Source organism: Corapipo altera, unplaced genomic scaffold, assembly GCF_003945725.1.
Source record: "Corapipo altera isolate COAL_440 unplaced genomic scaffold, ASM394572v1 62, whole genome shotgun sequence".
Classification (NCBI taxonomy): Eukaryota; Metazoa; Chordata; class Aves; order Passeriformes; family Pipridae; genus Corapipo; species Corapipo altera.
In genome coordinates this window covers 12,469,620-12,485,683 of record NW_020884894.1, presented here as the reverse complement: position 1 = coordinate 12,485,683, position 16,064 = coordinate 12,469,620, and the positions used below count along the sequence as shown (strand labels likewise).

General features: G+C 39.6%; 1 protein-coding gene and 1 long non-coding RNA gene across 2 annotated transcripts in view; one reads left to right on the top strand and one right to left on the bottom strand.

Moving 5' to 3' along the window:
• The window catches only part of PLA2G15 (phospholipase A2 group XV), a 16,932-nt gene extending 12,419 nt beyond the window's left edge, over positions 1–4,513 (top strand). The window contains exon 6 of the mRNA XM_027647017.1: positions 2,061–4,513. Coding sequence (XP_027502818.1) covers positions 2,061–2,572 — 512 coding nt within the window. The 3' untranslated portion in view covers positions 2,573–4,513. The remainder of the gene's footprint in view (positions 1–2,060) is intronic.
• The window catches only part of LOC113948966, a 16,413-nt gene extending 349 nt beyond the window's left edge, over positions 1–16,064 (bottom strand). Inside the window, exons 1-2 of the long non-coding RNA XR_003528283.1 lie at positions 16,025–16,064; positions 15,780–15,873 (exon numbers count right to left, since the gene is read on the bottom strand). This is a non-coding gene — a long non-coding RNA (uncharacterized LOC113948966). The remainder of the gene's footprint in view (positions 1–15,779; positions 15,874–16,024) is intronic.

Sequence of the window (16,064 nt, the reverse complement as noted above, 5' to 3'; positions counted from 1 at the left end):
CATCTGACATGTTTGCATGCTACAGAAATGGCAGGAAGTAAGCAATGTTAATATCAGCTGTATAAAATTATACATGATTATATAAAATTCCATTTTATATAATGGATTTCTGTTGGATTAAACTTTTGTGCTTTGTACCTTGTTTATCCTTTATAATGCATTTCATCCAAAATGGCTAGTTATACATAATGAATAGTTAAATTTCTACTGAAATGTAGTCATATTCTCATCTGTATGTCTGTTGTACTGAAGTCCATGTTTTTTGAGCAGAAATTTAGGAATCATGTAGGAAAGTTAAACGGGCAGTACCTAATCTCAGAGTGCAGTTTTAGGCTAGTCCTATCTCTAATACCTGTAAGTAAGGCACCACCATCAGGCATCAACACCTGGATTACATTAGTCTATTAAAGAGTTTCTAAGGTTAGCAGGGTTAGTATGTAGAAGAATTGTTGCTTTAAAGAAATGCTTTAAATTTCTGCAGGAAAGACAAGGCATGCTATGAATGCATTCTTTCTGCTCCCATTCCTGTTTATAACATGTAATGGCCAGGAACTTCGTGTCACATCCAGTTGTGTTATCAAAGTGGTAAACAGGACACGGTGGAATTATTTGCAGTAGATTTTCTGTGATACTTTCAGCTCCTTATTCCTGTGCTTTGCAGGCTCAATACTTGTATCATTACAGTTGCAGTGCCAATAAAGTGAGGATGTTCTTCCTCCTACAGCAGGCAAAGGCACAAAGTTCCCTGTGGTGGCTTGGTTCTATTTTTTTGTCAGGTTGAAATACGAGCAGTGTCTTCCTTAGACCTAATATTTTGTTCACTATAATGTGAGTGTTGTGCCTGCTGACTTAATTAAATGTGGTCTTGGCCACATGGTAGGTCCTCACTTCAGAGAAAAGTACTTGATAAGCACTTTGTACCAGTTCTGTAAGAGAAGGCTGGAATAGTCAAATTGTGTTTGATTATTCGACTGGAAATAAATTTTGTGCACATTCCTCTTATTGTTCAGTTCAAACTCGGACTTTCTTTGCTGAGAACTGCCAAGCAGTATCCAGTAGCTTGGTGGTGGGAGTGCACAGTTGAGTACTGCTACCACACAGTAATATGAGACAGGTTTTTTGGGACCTTGGTGATTCTTGCTGTGCTCTTTGGAGTTTCCTTTATCTGTTTCAGACTTATACCAGCGACATCTCCATGTACTCCTCCTAAAGATGCATTAAAGATTGTGCTTTATGTCTCCTTGCTGAAGCACTAGTGCCACCTTATGGAATTGAAATAGCACCAGAGTGTATTTTCCAGGAATAGTGGTTTTGGTTTCAGCACTTCAATTTTTATAGCATGGTTGACCTGGACCATTACATGCTGTAACCACCCAGACCTAATAATGGATAATCTGATTCAAAGTTCAGCTGACAAAGGAATTGAGGTGTGCCAGCCAGGGTGATGGTGAAAACAAGAAAAACAAACTTCAGTCTGTGCATAAACTGGTAAAATGCTATGCCAAATGGTAAATAAACAATTTGTAGCTATCCTGTATGAAATATTGCTGCTCTACTTGTTTTCAATGTAGAAAACTTTAAACATTTTCTTAAATCTATAAAGTTTCTTCATGAGTTCCCACAAGTGTGTGGACATTAATATTTGCTTATTCTTGAAGCAGAAACATGCTCTAGGTACCAGAAACACTGTAAAACACATTTCCAGAAAAGCATTTAAGATAAAACCTGCCAATGGTCTAAATAATGCCTAATAAAATCTGATTTCTTACTTGGCCCACACAGGAAATATTTCACCCTTTACAAAGGGGCATATTGGAGGGGCAGCAGTGTTCTTGGTTTAGTTTTTCATCAACTTTTATTTATATTGGTAAGTTTTTAGAGGTTAGTCTACAGAAATTAATTATGAAGGCCATCATAAACAAGGAAAAACTTTTCAAGTTGTCACTGTAAGCAAAGGGACCAAACGTTTTATCTGTGTTATCGCTGAGTGCTAGTAATTGCTGCCGATTGAGGTTTATGCTTTGCTTTATGTATAATGGAATTCCACTCTTTTTTCTAAGGTGACAACAACAGGATACCCGTTATCAGTTCACTCAAGATCAGAGACCAGCAGAGATCGGCAGTTTCCACAAACTGGATGCTCCCCTACAACTACACGTGGCCTCCAGACAAGGTGTTCGTGAGCACCCCCACGGCCAACTACACCCTGCGGGATTACGGGCGGTTCTACCGCGACATCGGCTTCGAGGACGGCTGGTTCATGCGGCAGGACACGGAGCCGCTGCTGTTCCACATGGCCCCGCCGGGCGTGCGCATCCACTGCCTGTACGGCACCGGCGTGGACACCCCCGACTCCTTCCACTACGAGAGCTTCCCCGACAGGGAGCCGCGGATCCTCTACAGCGATGGCGATGGCACCGTGAACCTGCAGAGTGCCCTGCAGTGCCGCCGCTGGCTGCGCAGGCAGAAACAGGAGGTGCGGCTCTTTGAGCTGCCGGGGAACGAGCACATTGAAATGCTCTCCAACGACACCACCATCTCCTACGTGAAGAAGCTGCTTTTTGATCTGTGAGAACCTTGTGTCGATAGTTATTTTCCTCACCTGGGATGCCTTCCCTTAAATATGGGAAAATGCCTTTTAATCCCCTGATATTTAGATATTTGAATTATTTATTTTTCTTTTTTTAAAGGTTGTGTTCAAGAAGTCGTTTGATGTCCTAAATGTTGTTTGTCTCTGATTTGTGTTTATGATGCTTCATGGTATTTTCACATTCTGCAGATTTGATCAAATATGCATTTTGGTGCCTGTGGTGTTGTCCAGTGTTCACACAGACCTTCCTGCAGAGATCGTGCAGCCCCTCACACGTACGGCATGGAACCATAGGTACCCGAGTCCTTTGTTTGGTCTGTGCAGGTTTGGATGGGAGGTTAGGAAGGATTGCAGTTTTGGATGCCCATAAAACAAGAGAACGATATTAACAATTTGGAAAGCACAGAAAACTTTTTAAAGGGTCTTGCATGTTCTGATCCCCAGTTCCCAGTACCTTAGTTTGTAAATGTACATGTCTATGAGGTAAGACAGGGAACAGGCCTGCCTGGAACTGTGTTACTGTTGTTGAAATCCAACTTTCTTTTGCTACAGCTTTTGGGGAAAAAAGATAATGTGGGAATTACTTGAAGATTCTTTATTAGCTATCCTTCTGGGTTTTTTTTTTCTTTTTTTAAAAGAAATTGTTTGCTCATTAACTTGTAGAACCCTGATTACATACAGTCTGGAGTCTGAGGAATTCTCACCCTGTGCTTTATTTATCAGTGGGGGAATGATGCTAAACTGGTTGGTGCCTGTAATAACTGTAGCTGTGGGGAGTAGCACATAAATCAAAGCTAATTGAATACTGGCAAGCAATCCATACAGTGTGGAATTACATTTCTGGGTGAAAAACGATCTCCTGTAGTGGAAATGGTAATGGATGGTGGGCAGGATTTCAAAGAGAAGTGAACTTCCTGAAGTGGGGTGGGGAATGGAAGCCAGCATGATGCCACGTGGAGTATAAACCTTGCTCTCAGTCAAATACTTCATCTCTGACCCAGCTACTGACCAAGCAGCAATTGGATCAACATTGCACTCCACTGAAAAGAAACTTTTTTGGTTTAAGACTAAAAGTAATTTCCCATTATTTTCATTATTGCTGTTTCAAGAAGTTGGGATATGCTGTTCCTTAAATGTTTCTATAAATTGCTGAACATGCAAATCTGTTAATTTCCTACAGTATTGTTTTACTCAATGTTAAAAAAGAATAATTTCAACTCTGACATCCACAGAAGTGCTGGCCTAAGGGCCATCATATTTACAACCTTGATTACAGAAGTCCTGTTGGAGAAATAGTGTCACCCAGAGATTCTCTTTTTCTTGCTTTAAAACCAGTCACCCAGTTAGACTGCACTTAGTTTTCTGAAAATGCAATTTAGAATGCTTTCAAAATGCTAGGTTCTCCAAGAAAAATGTTTTAATAGTTTCAGAAACTCATCAAGTTATTAAGGACTTACTACTTAAGAAACTGAAGTTGTCTAAAGGGTCAAGTTTTAACTATTTTAATAGCATGCATAAAATGTTTGCTACCACTGGACATATCAGTAGGATGTGTTGAAATGATGGGCTTGAACTCTTGTTATTGTGGAATGGAAACATTTTGGGAGGTTTAAGGTAGGTTTAAGGCTTTAAGTTTTAATTCAGAAATCTCTAAAGGCAGAACAACTTGAACTAAGGTCATCAATGAGCTAAATGTCTTCCTAGGTTTTAACTTCCCTACGTAACTTTATTTCCCCCCTACCCCACCCTGCCCACGTTTTTTCCTGTTACTTATGTTGAGGGAATATACACATTTTCCTGATTTTTAAAATGGAACAATAATCTTACCCTCAGTTGTCCAGGAACCTACAGTTCAGCAGTAATATTGCCTAGACTTTTCCAGAGTAACTCCAAAACAAAAAAACCCCACAACAAGAAGAAAATGAAAAAAGAAAACCCACAAAACAATGTCTGTTAGCCAGGTGCTCTATTGTATGCAGGGCTGTCAGCTGGATAAGCTTCAGACTTGTGTTCCAAGACTGCTCAAAGATGATAAAGCTCCTCCTTGGTCTGACTCAATTTTTGAATAAATTGTTTATACTACTGGTTTACAACTGAAAAAATGAAGGGAAACAGCTCATTGCAGTCTGTGTTTCTTGCTGAAGTAGAATGTCTGTTACTAAGCACGGGAATGAGTGGAGCTGGAGGCTGGACTGCAGGATAGCAATGTGGGCATCAAGGGATGAAAAAATGAGAAAACAACATAAGTGAATGATTCTTAACCTGATTTGAAGAATGTTTCTAAGCTTCATTTAGATCCTTACCTACTCAGTAGCATTTTCAGTCTCACAGCAAGAATTTAGCTTCAGGGGTTTTTTGTGATTTGAAGTTCCAAAATACACAATTCAAAAAGATGCTTGTTCTTTTTATTTTCTTAAGTAGTTTTTTAATACTACTTTTTGTGACTGAAAAGAAAAAAAAAAGCACAACTCTTATTCTAATTTTGGCAACTACTGTGTTTCTGAGGTCAGTTGACTGTATCTTTTAACATAAAAATTTATAAATCAGCTTTCTGTTAGTAGACAAGTCCTTGCATGTCTCCATAAATAAACTTGTGTTAGTTGATAAGGTAAAATGAAGCTGAAACTTTTTCAAGGTATTTGTGCTGCTGTTTGTCACTGTAAAGCCTTGTTGTAGGGGAGTGTGTGTGCCTGAGTGCTGTGGGAGCACACACGGTGCTTCTGCTGGGACTTGGGTTGGATGTGGTGCATCTGCAGGCTGTAGCTTTATGACCAGCAGGTGGAATTCTTTTTTCTACCAAATCATCATTAGCCCTTTCATTGGCAGTTCCTTGCATGTTAGGATGCAGTTCTCATGGGAAGTGCAAGCATTATTCCTGGCTGTGTGTTGGGAATGCTCCCTCACCATGGGGAGAGCACTGAGTGTGTCTGTCACAGCCCTGCTGGAGCCAGGGGCACTGGAGCAGTCGAGGTTCCTGGGGGGAGAGCTCTGAGGAAATAAATCTTTAAGGAGAATGTGGCACTTTCAGAAGAGGATTAACTCAAGTGCTTTACCAAGCTGCACAGTTGACATGTTTGAATTTACTGAAGTACCTTTGTTATACCTAATGCACTAATTATGTCTCCATAATTTTTACTTTGTTTTATTCATCCAGGATGTTTTCAGAAACCAAAACTAGTCTTGAGGACCAAATGTGTTTCTTATTTTTGACAACACGTATCAAAAATGCTGATGAAGCTTTCAGCTGTCATTTTAATACTTCTGAAGAGGTTCAGAGTCACTGTGTGATTCTGTATAAAAACAGAAGACTTCAATAACTAGCAATAATTGCAAAGGATTTGCAGACCAAAGGAAGGAATGTTTGGTATTAAGGTAGTTCTTGGAGCACAGTGTGTTCAAGGCCCTCTTAAATTCAGGGAATGTTTGGCAATGACTTTGCTACACTAACCAGTATTTTGTATGGAACACATTCTGAGACCTGGCATTTTATATGTTCCTGTGTATGAATGCGTTCAATAGATTTGGAATATTTTATTGTCAAATTTGATAATATAAATAAAGTTGATCTAATACAGTTTGTCTCCTGTGGTTAATAAGGTGCTGCCTCAGTGCTCAGCTGGAATGTCAACTTGGTGCTGTTTTTCTTTCCCACAGATTCTTGCTGTCTCTCACAGTAATTACTTATTGGTTCATCTTCTAAGATGTCTTATGATGCATTTGGAGTTCTCTGTTAATTGTCCTAGAATTTATGGCGGTGTGAGACTGAGATTACTCAATCTCTTTTTGTTTGCTTCTTACTTGCTTATGCTGTATTAAAAAATGTTTTCAGGATGCCTTCTGTTCAGGTAATCATTTTGAAATTAGTTCCCTAGCATGATGCCATCAAGGAAAGTTATTAACCTGACCTTAATTCAACACATTTTAATGGGAAAAATGCAGCACAGTTTTTCTCATTCAATCTGCCCATTCTCCATTAGAAACAAGCAACGGAGGAGTGCACAGAGTGCTCTGTAAATAATGGAGGAACTAAATTAAGTCTGAAGTGCCTTGTGTCCTGCAGAAATCTCTTTTCTGTACTGAAACAACAGTTCCTGGGGAACTGAATTAAGAGGATTGACACAGTTTGTTCAGATGCTATTTATTCCAAGACATATCCTGGATGTGAGGCACGTTCAATAATAAGTTCCTGGGGAAAGGAATATGTTTGTGTAGCTTTATGCCTTTTGTACTTGTAGACATCTTTGGCAGTCAGTAGCATTAGAGAATTGTGAACCTCAGATAATCCAAAGGTATTAATGTTTCACATATCCTACAGGTTTTCCATTATGGGGTTTTTTCAACTTGTGTTTGAACAGATAGAACTGACTGGAGGGTGTTTTTAATTCTAGAATGACTGTGATGCTGTGTTTTTCTTATGAAATTGGGAGATGAAAGGTGAGAAGCTTAACAAATACAGTTATACAAATCCTTATTGTTATAGTCTTACTGGTTCAGACATATTGTGATTTTCTTCCCCAAAACTTTGAATACTTTATTTATATCTTTGCTGTACAGGTGGGCTGGTTGACTGATGACATGAATAAGCTTCATAAACCTGACAGGAAGTGTGACTTGGATGGCTTTATGATCTAAATTAACAATGCAGTAGAGGGCAGTAGTATATAACTTACAGAGGGTTTTTTTGCAATGTTGAATGGCATCTGTGGGAACTTCACCTGAGACATACAGGATTAGAGGGAAACAAAGACTTGAGTTTGATATCCACAAAATATTTCCTGTCCTGTACATATGCAGACTCTGCTTTTGGAGAAAGTTTTTCTATCTGATGTTAAAAGCAAGAAACTTCAGCTTGATTCAAAGTCTTGAGTAAAACAATCTGAGGCATGAATTATATATCCACTCCCTTCTACATGCTCAGATTAAAGCACAAATTGGACATTGCAACTGCTTGGGGTGGATTGGTGTACAGTACTATGATGTACAAATGAGATCATGTATTTAAAAAAAAGGTGCTGCAAATGCTGCTGGCTCTGTTTTCTTATTGCACTGTGGAATGGTGGACAACTCTTGTACCTCAGAGTTTTCACTTTGCTTGTAACCACTGACTCATGCCTAGTAACCTTTCTGGGAAGGCAGAATTATTGACCAAGCTGCAGTTCCGTGCATAAGTAAAAATGTCACCTTATGTGAGTGAACTCATCAAGACAGATGGTAAATTTGACTGCATGAAAATACTGTGCCTGTAGAGCAAGTATTCTCATAACTGTTAGTATTTTTGTAATTGAGCTGTGTCTGAGGTCATCAAAGAAGGATTAAGCAGGTTAAGATGAGCCAGGAGCATGGCTATTGTTTTAGCTGTGCTAGCAGGATCTTTGTACCTGTATGAAAAAGGTGAAGTAGAATGCAGGAAATCTCAGTAAATACTTACCATGACTAAATACTGTCATGCCTGGAGCATGTTAAAGACATGACAGTGGAATCTGTGAGCAGGTCTGGCAGACAGGGCTGGCCAGGGCAGTAATAAGGGGTCCCTGCCTATCCACATCACCGGGGCATCCAAAACATGGACCTGCAAGTCCCAAACCATGGATTGGCCAACCCTGCTTTACACGGTTCAGGGGTCTGGAAGGACCTTTGGAATGTGGTATTGTGTAGTGAATTGTTAAAGAGGTTTCAGTGCTAGTAAAATCAGAAAGCAGAGAATGATGTAATCTCTGGTATGTGTGAGAAATCCTCGCTTCTGTTGTAACTGCTTCAGTCCTGAGTTCTTGTGGTATTTCTTGTGATGTTTCGAGAAAAAGGCAAGTACTGTTGTCCTTATAAGACTCAGACACAGGTAGTTTATTCAAATTCCTTTAGGTGGAATCCAATCATGTGCCTTTAACTCCAAAGTCAGTGCTCTTGTCATTAAAGCATCTTCAGTCCCCGGAACAGATCATTTGCTAGAGAGTAAGGGCAGGCTAGAGAGGGGGCAGGCTGCTCTTTGACAGAGGAGAGAATACTGGAGAGAAGGGTCCTGTGAGTGAATGCACTTCCTGCATAACATGTTCCTCATCAGGAATTTCATCTGCTGAACCAACTGCAGGTTCCAAAGCAGTTAGTCCCATATGAAGATAATGCATCCTTGATTTTTCATCTACTGGCAAATTTTGCAGTATATGTTACTTCACATTTTCCATGTTTCTATTATATGCATTAGTACTTTTATGCCAGACTATGATACAACGAAGAAAAATGTAAGTAAAATATGACATAGGACATGACAGGACAAGGGGGAATGGCTTCAAACTGAAAGACAGTAGGTTTGGATTGGATGTAAGGAAGAAATTCTTTACCATGAGGGTGGTGAGGCCCTGGCACAGGTTGCCAGAGAAGCTGTGGTGTCTCATCCCTGGAGGTGTTCAGAGCCAGGTTGGATGGGGCTCTGGCAACCTGGTCTGGTTGAAGGTGTCCCTGCTCATGGCAGGGGAGTTGGAACTAGATGATCTTTAAGGTCCCTTCCAACTCAAAATAATATTCTATGAACATAAAAGATAAAACAGCCCACATTCAATTAAAAAATTCCTTAGTCCAGTTTTGGCTCCTAATCCAGTGACACAAACATTCCCCTTCCTGCCTTCCATTCAAACCTTTCCAATCAGGTTTTTGTCACTGAGCCCAAGCTGTTTTCCCTTGTTTAAATGGTTAGCAAAATGTCAGCACCTTAAGCAAAAATAAACCTTCGAAAGCCAAACACTGCATGAAAATCTTCCACACAGACAGAAGCAAATCAGTAACAATAAAATGTGATTTACACCTTCTTTTTGGAGGGACACCAAATGCTTTAATAATGGCAAATTAAGTTTGAGAAATCAATGTTTTCTTAGCAGGGATGCCTATGAAAAGAAAGCAATTAGCTCAGAGCTTAAGGATGTCAGATAATGAGAAAAGAAAGGAGGAAGTGGGAGGTTGGGCTGATAGAATGATGTCTGTCAGGCTATGATGTATTTGTGTTTGCTTTTAAAATCTACTCCATCAAAGCAGAAGGAAAATTCTGCCTCAGTGAGGGCTGAGGAAACAACGGGTAACTGGCTGGCCTGCAGGCACTGGTGTTTGACTCTCCCATGGCAGAATGTGCTTGGAAATGCTGACTGAAAGCTGCCTGGGCTCTCAGCTGGCCAGCACACTGATCTGGATTGCTGAACAGGAAAGGCTGGAGCTGTCTGGGAATCCTGAAGTTATCAAATATTTGCACAAAATACACATATAGATCATTTGCCTTAAGAGCATGTTTCTGGTGAGAAGCAGCAAAGAATCTGGATTTACATGTGGAGAAAGAGAAAAGGAGACAAAATATTTGCTCTCTCCACCTAGCTAAAAGTCATGGAGCACTCCATGTTTCAGAGCCCTGCAGTACTCCTGGTGATTAACCTGCCTGGCTCTGCTCTCTGGGCTTCAGTGCTGAGGATGTCTCAGGTTCCTGGCAGGGAGCTCACCTGAGGCTCACCTACGAGCCACGTGCCTCGCTGTATTTTGGCATTTTTTCATGTCTTCCATTTTAAGAACACTTTACTTCATCTCCCAGGTCAGACCAGCCTGTGCAATAAATTCAAGGTCATCATGTTTTTCATTGTTCAGCTGGTTTTGTTATTAACTTTCTGAGAAGGATCACTGGTTTATTACCACTGAGACAAGGACATAAACATACATGACAGTAGGATATTTCTCTAGGACATGAGAACCACCTAATTTAAGCAAGAAATTGTCTCTGCTGCAGCTTAACAGTAGAACAGGAGACAAGTTCTATTACCTCTACTTCATATTTCTGTTATCAGTCTAGAAGGATTCAATTTGTAAAGTAAAATTTATACCTTTTGTGTTTAAATCTCATAGAATTTAGGTGAGGAAATGGCTTGATCCATAACAAAAGTTAGAGATAGTTTTTACTAATCTATTTCTAAACAAAATACCAAATTTTGTTAATCTGTGAAATAATTCTATTTTTTCAAGGTAATAGGATCTGTCAGATGTATGTCCAAGTATTAGCAAATATTTTTTCAGAAGCACAAAACAGTGAAGTGCACAAGAAGAAATACCACTGCTATACCCCAGCCCCTGTTAGGTATTTACATATTTAAAAATGTATTTAGTTTTTCAGCTAGATACACGTAACCCTATTTCTGTGCAATGAAGCAGCCAGAATTTGGGATCAAATCTACTTGAAAAAGTTTTCTTAGACTTAATCTGAGGCTTTTCTTGGGAATAAATATTTAGCATCAAGTCCTTAAGAAGCAAGATACATTAATGGAATAGAGTAAGATACTTACTCCTTTCAGAAAAGTTTTTGTAAATGCTAAGTGTATGTTCAGTCAGTATTTTTTCCTGACTGTTTCAAATCAATACAGTAAACCATTTAATTTGTTGTAGTTTATTGTTTGTTTCTATTTCCTGTACTCCTGTTAGTAAATTGAGTAGTTAAACTGATTTGTCTGGTTTCACTAATGAGTAGAAGGTATGGGCAGGCTCCTACTGACTTTTCAGAAATGTACAAACACATGATCGATAAAAACACTTTTTTTCTTGCAGAGAAGTGGCAGGTTGAACACAGGGAGTGCCATATTTTTATCTGCTGGAATTAGTCAAGTTGTGATAAATAATAAGAGCTGTAAGGCTTAGACCTGACCTTACATTCCATCTGTTTCACTGTAACAGCTCTGAGTTCCAGCTGTGAACCAGGAACTCATTGCACAAAACCAGACTGGGAAGCTCTGGCTGCCTTCAGCAAATGTTGGACTGTGCTGAGTGAAGCAGCCTAAAGCATTCATGTCATTGAAAGCTGAGAGACTGCTCAGAAACTGCTACTGATAAGCTGTTAATTACTTCCTTGGTGTTGTCATGTCATCTGTACTGTATTAGTTATGAATTGCAGAGGATTCCTAGTTTTCTCCTAAGCTCTGTGTTTGTCATCAGTGCAAGCAGTGACTCAACATCAGAGCAAATTTGACTTCACCAATATCATGGCTTAACCCTGGGCAAGGTACTTGTCTCAAGATGCAGCATCAAGCTTTCCAGTCCTCAGCACAAGACCACTCCTCTGTCTTACTGACTGCTCACACTTGGTTCACAAACTTATCTAAGAAGTAAAGTTAAAAATTATGAAATGCCATTTAATTAAAAATGGACATAATGGGTAATTTTCTACCCACTGCACTTGTCGTTTGGGACACAGCTATAATACTCATTAACTTTTCTGAATAAGGGAACTTATTTCCAAAGGTGTGTGGGAAGCCATGCACAAGTGCAGTCAGTAGGGATTTGTATGTTAACCTCCCACACTACATTAAAATGTCCTGCACCACAGGAGGTGGTATGTAGGAGTGCTTGGGCAAACTTCAGAACAGAGGAAGGTACTGAATCACTTGAAAAATTCTCCTTACTCTTTATTTATGTATTCAATTACTTGTTCCAGTTTTTACCTCCTAAGCACTCTTACTTCACAGGGTTATTTCAAGGCAGAATAGAAGTGCTACATTCTTAATGCAAACCTGTCTTTACTCCCACCTCCTCTTTAAATTTAAGACGTAAAATTTGGCTGAAAGATGATAACCAACTGCCAGTGCAAGTTCCAAACCTAGCTTGCAGTTGTCAGTTATTAGCCAGGATTCCCAAAGATGTACCACAATTTTGCTACAGTTCAACAACAAACTCCTGTTTACAAACTTCAGTTGTCCTGTGTCAGCTCTGCCAGAAGCTCATGGTGACCAACATCATCATGGCCTTTGCACTTGAGGGTTTACAAAAACGCCTGTAGAAAAGTGATCTTTAACCCACCTGGCAAAGATTTATGACACGAGGTGAGGTTAATAAAATACGGCTCTGGTGAGAGCTGAAAATCTGCCTAGACACTCTGGGGCCCTTGGAGGCACATCCTCCCCCTGGGGCACGTGTGGGACATTGTATTTGTGGGTGCTCATTGCTCAGTGATCCCATGGGGGAAGCAGCTGTGGGTGGGATTTATGTGGATACAGTTAAAGAATTCCATACCATTTGGGAAATGAGTAGTCATAAACTCAAAAAAGGATATAGCAAGGAAAAGGAAAAAAATAATGAGCATTTCATGTCATTATCAGAGCAAACAATGTAGCGTGTAGTTCTGAGACTGCAAAGAGCCAAGCTGCTCCACAGAATCAAACACAGCTACCTTGCAGAAATGCTACAAAGCAAAACTGCCCACTGAAATCCAATTTATTTGCAGTAGACTGTTGGATGTAAAAGGGATTGTGATATTCAGACACAAAAATCCATCTGTTTTTGTCCCTAAGTTTTACTTGGCTCACTGCCAAGTCCCTGACCCAACACCAAAAAAAACCTCCAGCACAGTGCTAAGGAAAAAAAACTAGTTTGGAAAGATCCAAACTAGCCAAACTTATATGAAAATGAATGTATTTACATACATTGCAGATGAAATATTATATACAATTTCTGAAAGGAAGAGGGAAAGGGAAGGGGGAAGGGGAAAGGAACAAAACCAAAATCAAACATACACTATCAATAACCCAAGATCTAGCAACTAAAGAATTAGTAAAGGAATATCTTACTACTCTCCTTGGGACAACAGAAGTCACACTGGAACGAGCACCGGCAACCTCCGCCTGCCAAGGTGTTTTATTTATAAAAATACACTATAGGCAAGTTTGAAGTGCCAAAGTGAGCTTTCAATCACTCAAAATATTAGAAGAAAAAGGTTCATTGCTATCAATTTTTAATGGGAAAAGTATAACAGACCCATGCTTTAAAAAAATAAAAATACGTATCAGAGATTTTAGGCTTCGTATTTGTCACATGGCTGAAGCAGCATGTTCACATTCCATAGTCTCCATTGCCATAGCAACACATGCTTGTCAGATCAGGGCTGATTCAATGCAGCCACCTCCCTGCAGAAAGTCTGCTAACCCTCAGATATGCAACCCTAGAATTCAGTAGCACTTCTTTTTGTTTGTTTGTTTAGAAAGGTAGTATTATTAAACAATGCAAGGTAAACACCTCAAGATAATCTACCTGATCTGAATCTGCACAGCTTGCTGCTTTTTAAACCAAAGGTCTGAAGTACTTAATGCAGCTAGACATAGAGGTAGATGATTCAGGTGACAAGCTTTTCATGTATGAAGTTGTAAATGAAAATAGAATGACAGAATTTGCTGAGTTGGAAGGGACCCATGAGGATCATTGAGTCCAACTTCTGGCCCTGCACATCAATCCCACCATGTGCCTCAGAGCATTGCTGAAACACTTTGGAACTCTGGCAGGTTTGGTGCTGTCACCACTTCCCAGGGGAGCCTGTTCCAGTGCCCAACCACCCTCTGGGTGAAAAGCCTTTCCCTGATATCCAACCTAAACCTCCTGTGACTCAGCTTGATGCCACTTCCTCGAGTTAGAATCACAGAATACTCTGAGTTGAAAGGCATCCACAGGGGTCATCAAGGCCAGCTCTTGGGTGAACAGCCCACAGGGGGATCATACCTTGGGTTTTGTTAGCACCATGCTCTAAGCAGGTGAGCTGAGCTCAGGGGCCTGTGCCTGCTCATGAGAGTGCAGAGATTGGTACCTCTGCTGCCCCTTTGGAGGATGTTGAAGAGCACGGTGAGGTCACCCCTCAGTCTCCTCTTCTCCAGGCTGAACAGACCAAGTGACCTCAGCTGCTCCTCTAAGGCTTCCTCTCTGTTTAGCATTTCAATAGCACACAAACACTGCCTGACATCCTGTTCCCTTTGGAGTGAACAGAGAACCCTTCCCCCTTCTTTGCTTCATACAGTAAAAGTTTGTTCAGTTTTCACCTACAGTCAGTCATAAGACACTCAGGTTCCATTATCATCACACACAGCTGGACTGAGCAAGGCAGGAATGCAGAGTTAAGTGATTTGTGCAGATTTACAGAACAAGCCAACGTGTGAAATGCTATTTTGCAGCTTTGGATCAGTTATTTCTGCATTTATCATTGTTACATATGCTACCATTTATATTTCATCATTACCTGAATACAGGAAAAAAAAGCAATACAAAAAAATCTCTCAGTTAATGCTGCACACTTCACCTGATTCTGGGAATTCATCACACAGACTACTAAACCTGGTTTCCACTGCAACATGCTGTGGTTTAGAGCCTTGGTATATTTTTAATCAATCAAGTGTTGCCATATGCAAAAATGTATGCAGATTGAAATGTTAATGTCCCTAGAAACTGAGAACTGGAAAACGCTGAAGTGTAACCACAAGTTATACTCAATACTGCATTATTCATGCTTTCTGGTTTTACTTTGTTCTACCACAGTTGAACAGACTCCCTTAATGCAGGGCAATTAAAGAGATTTCTATGGAAATGTTGCCTCAGACATACAACTGTATCTTGATGAATTGCTAGAATCAACTTACATGTACTTGTTTTTTTGTGTTGGTAGAGTAAATTATTCAGAGGACCAGGTAATTTATTTCTAATAACTTATATTGTAAACTGCTTCATGCAGTTAGGAAGAGAGTTCAGACTTTTTAGGTTAAAAACCCCCACTTCCTGTAGCATGTGTTTTCTGAACCAGTACTACACATTTGTTGAGACACTTCTGCTCTAAGACATCCTGCCTAGAGAATGGCAAACAGCAGGTAACAGTAATTCACTGTGTCTGGGGAGGTTCTGTTAACTTTATATTAAGTAGTATAATTTGCTCTATATAGATTTTAATTTCTGTAAGGATCATGATGTTCTTGGACTCAGCATGACTTAAAAAATTGCCAATGTTCATTCCTATGGTGCTTTACAAAGTCTCCTAAGTCCTGGTTGCTCAGGGCAATGTTAGATCAAAAAAGATTCTAGAAAGATGAGAGTAATTCCCAACATCCACTGTTTGTTGCATCACACTTCAACAAAATCTACCAACCATATCTTTGTTTAAAATAAGGCACTAGACAGGAGTAGAATTTAAACTAACCACACTTTTAAATCTAAATGAACCTTTTAAAAATCTAGGATAATATTTAGAGCAGTGTTTATTTGAATATTTCAGTTTGTGACCCAACTGCAATAACTAAAAATCTGTTGGATTTATGAATCTAAAAGTAAGTTCATTGTACTCCTTTAATCCGGAAATAAGCTGTTAAAGAAGGAGTCTCATACCACTGTTGACAATTTACATATTTTTTTGGAAATGTTGATAAATTACCTTGGAAAGGTTTTGCAACACATCAGTAAGTTCTCTTCCTTTATTAATATTTCTGATATGTTCCATCTCATGTTTTCTCCTTCTTTGTCAATGTCTGAAAAAAGAAGAATTTATACCACTAGTTAAATACCACCACATAATTCTTCTGGATCAAGTAATAATTCTTTCTGGAGAAAGGAAATTCATTTAAAAATTATTCTCTCCCTAACTGCAAAGAAAAGCACTAAATTACAGAGTAATATTACATCAGCAGCTGCTCTGGCTGGCACTAAAGCATAGTGTTTG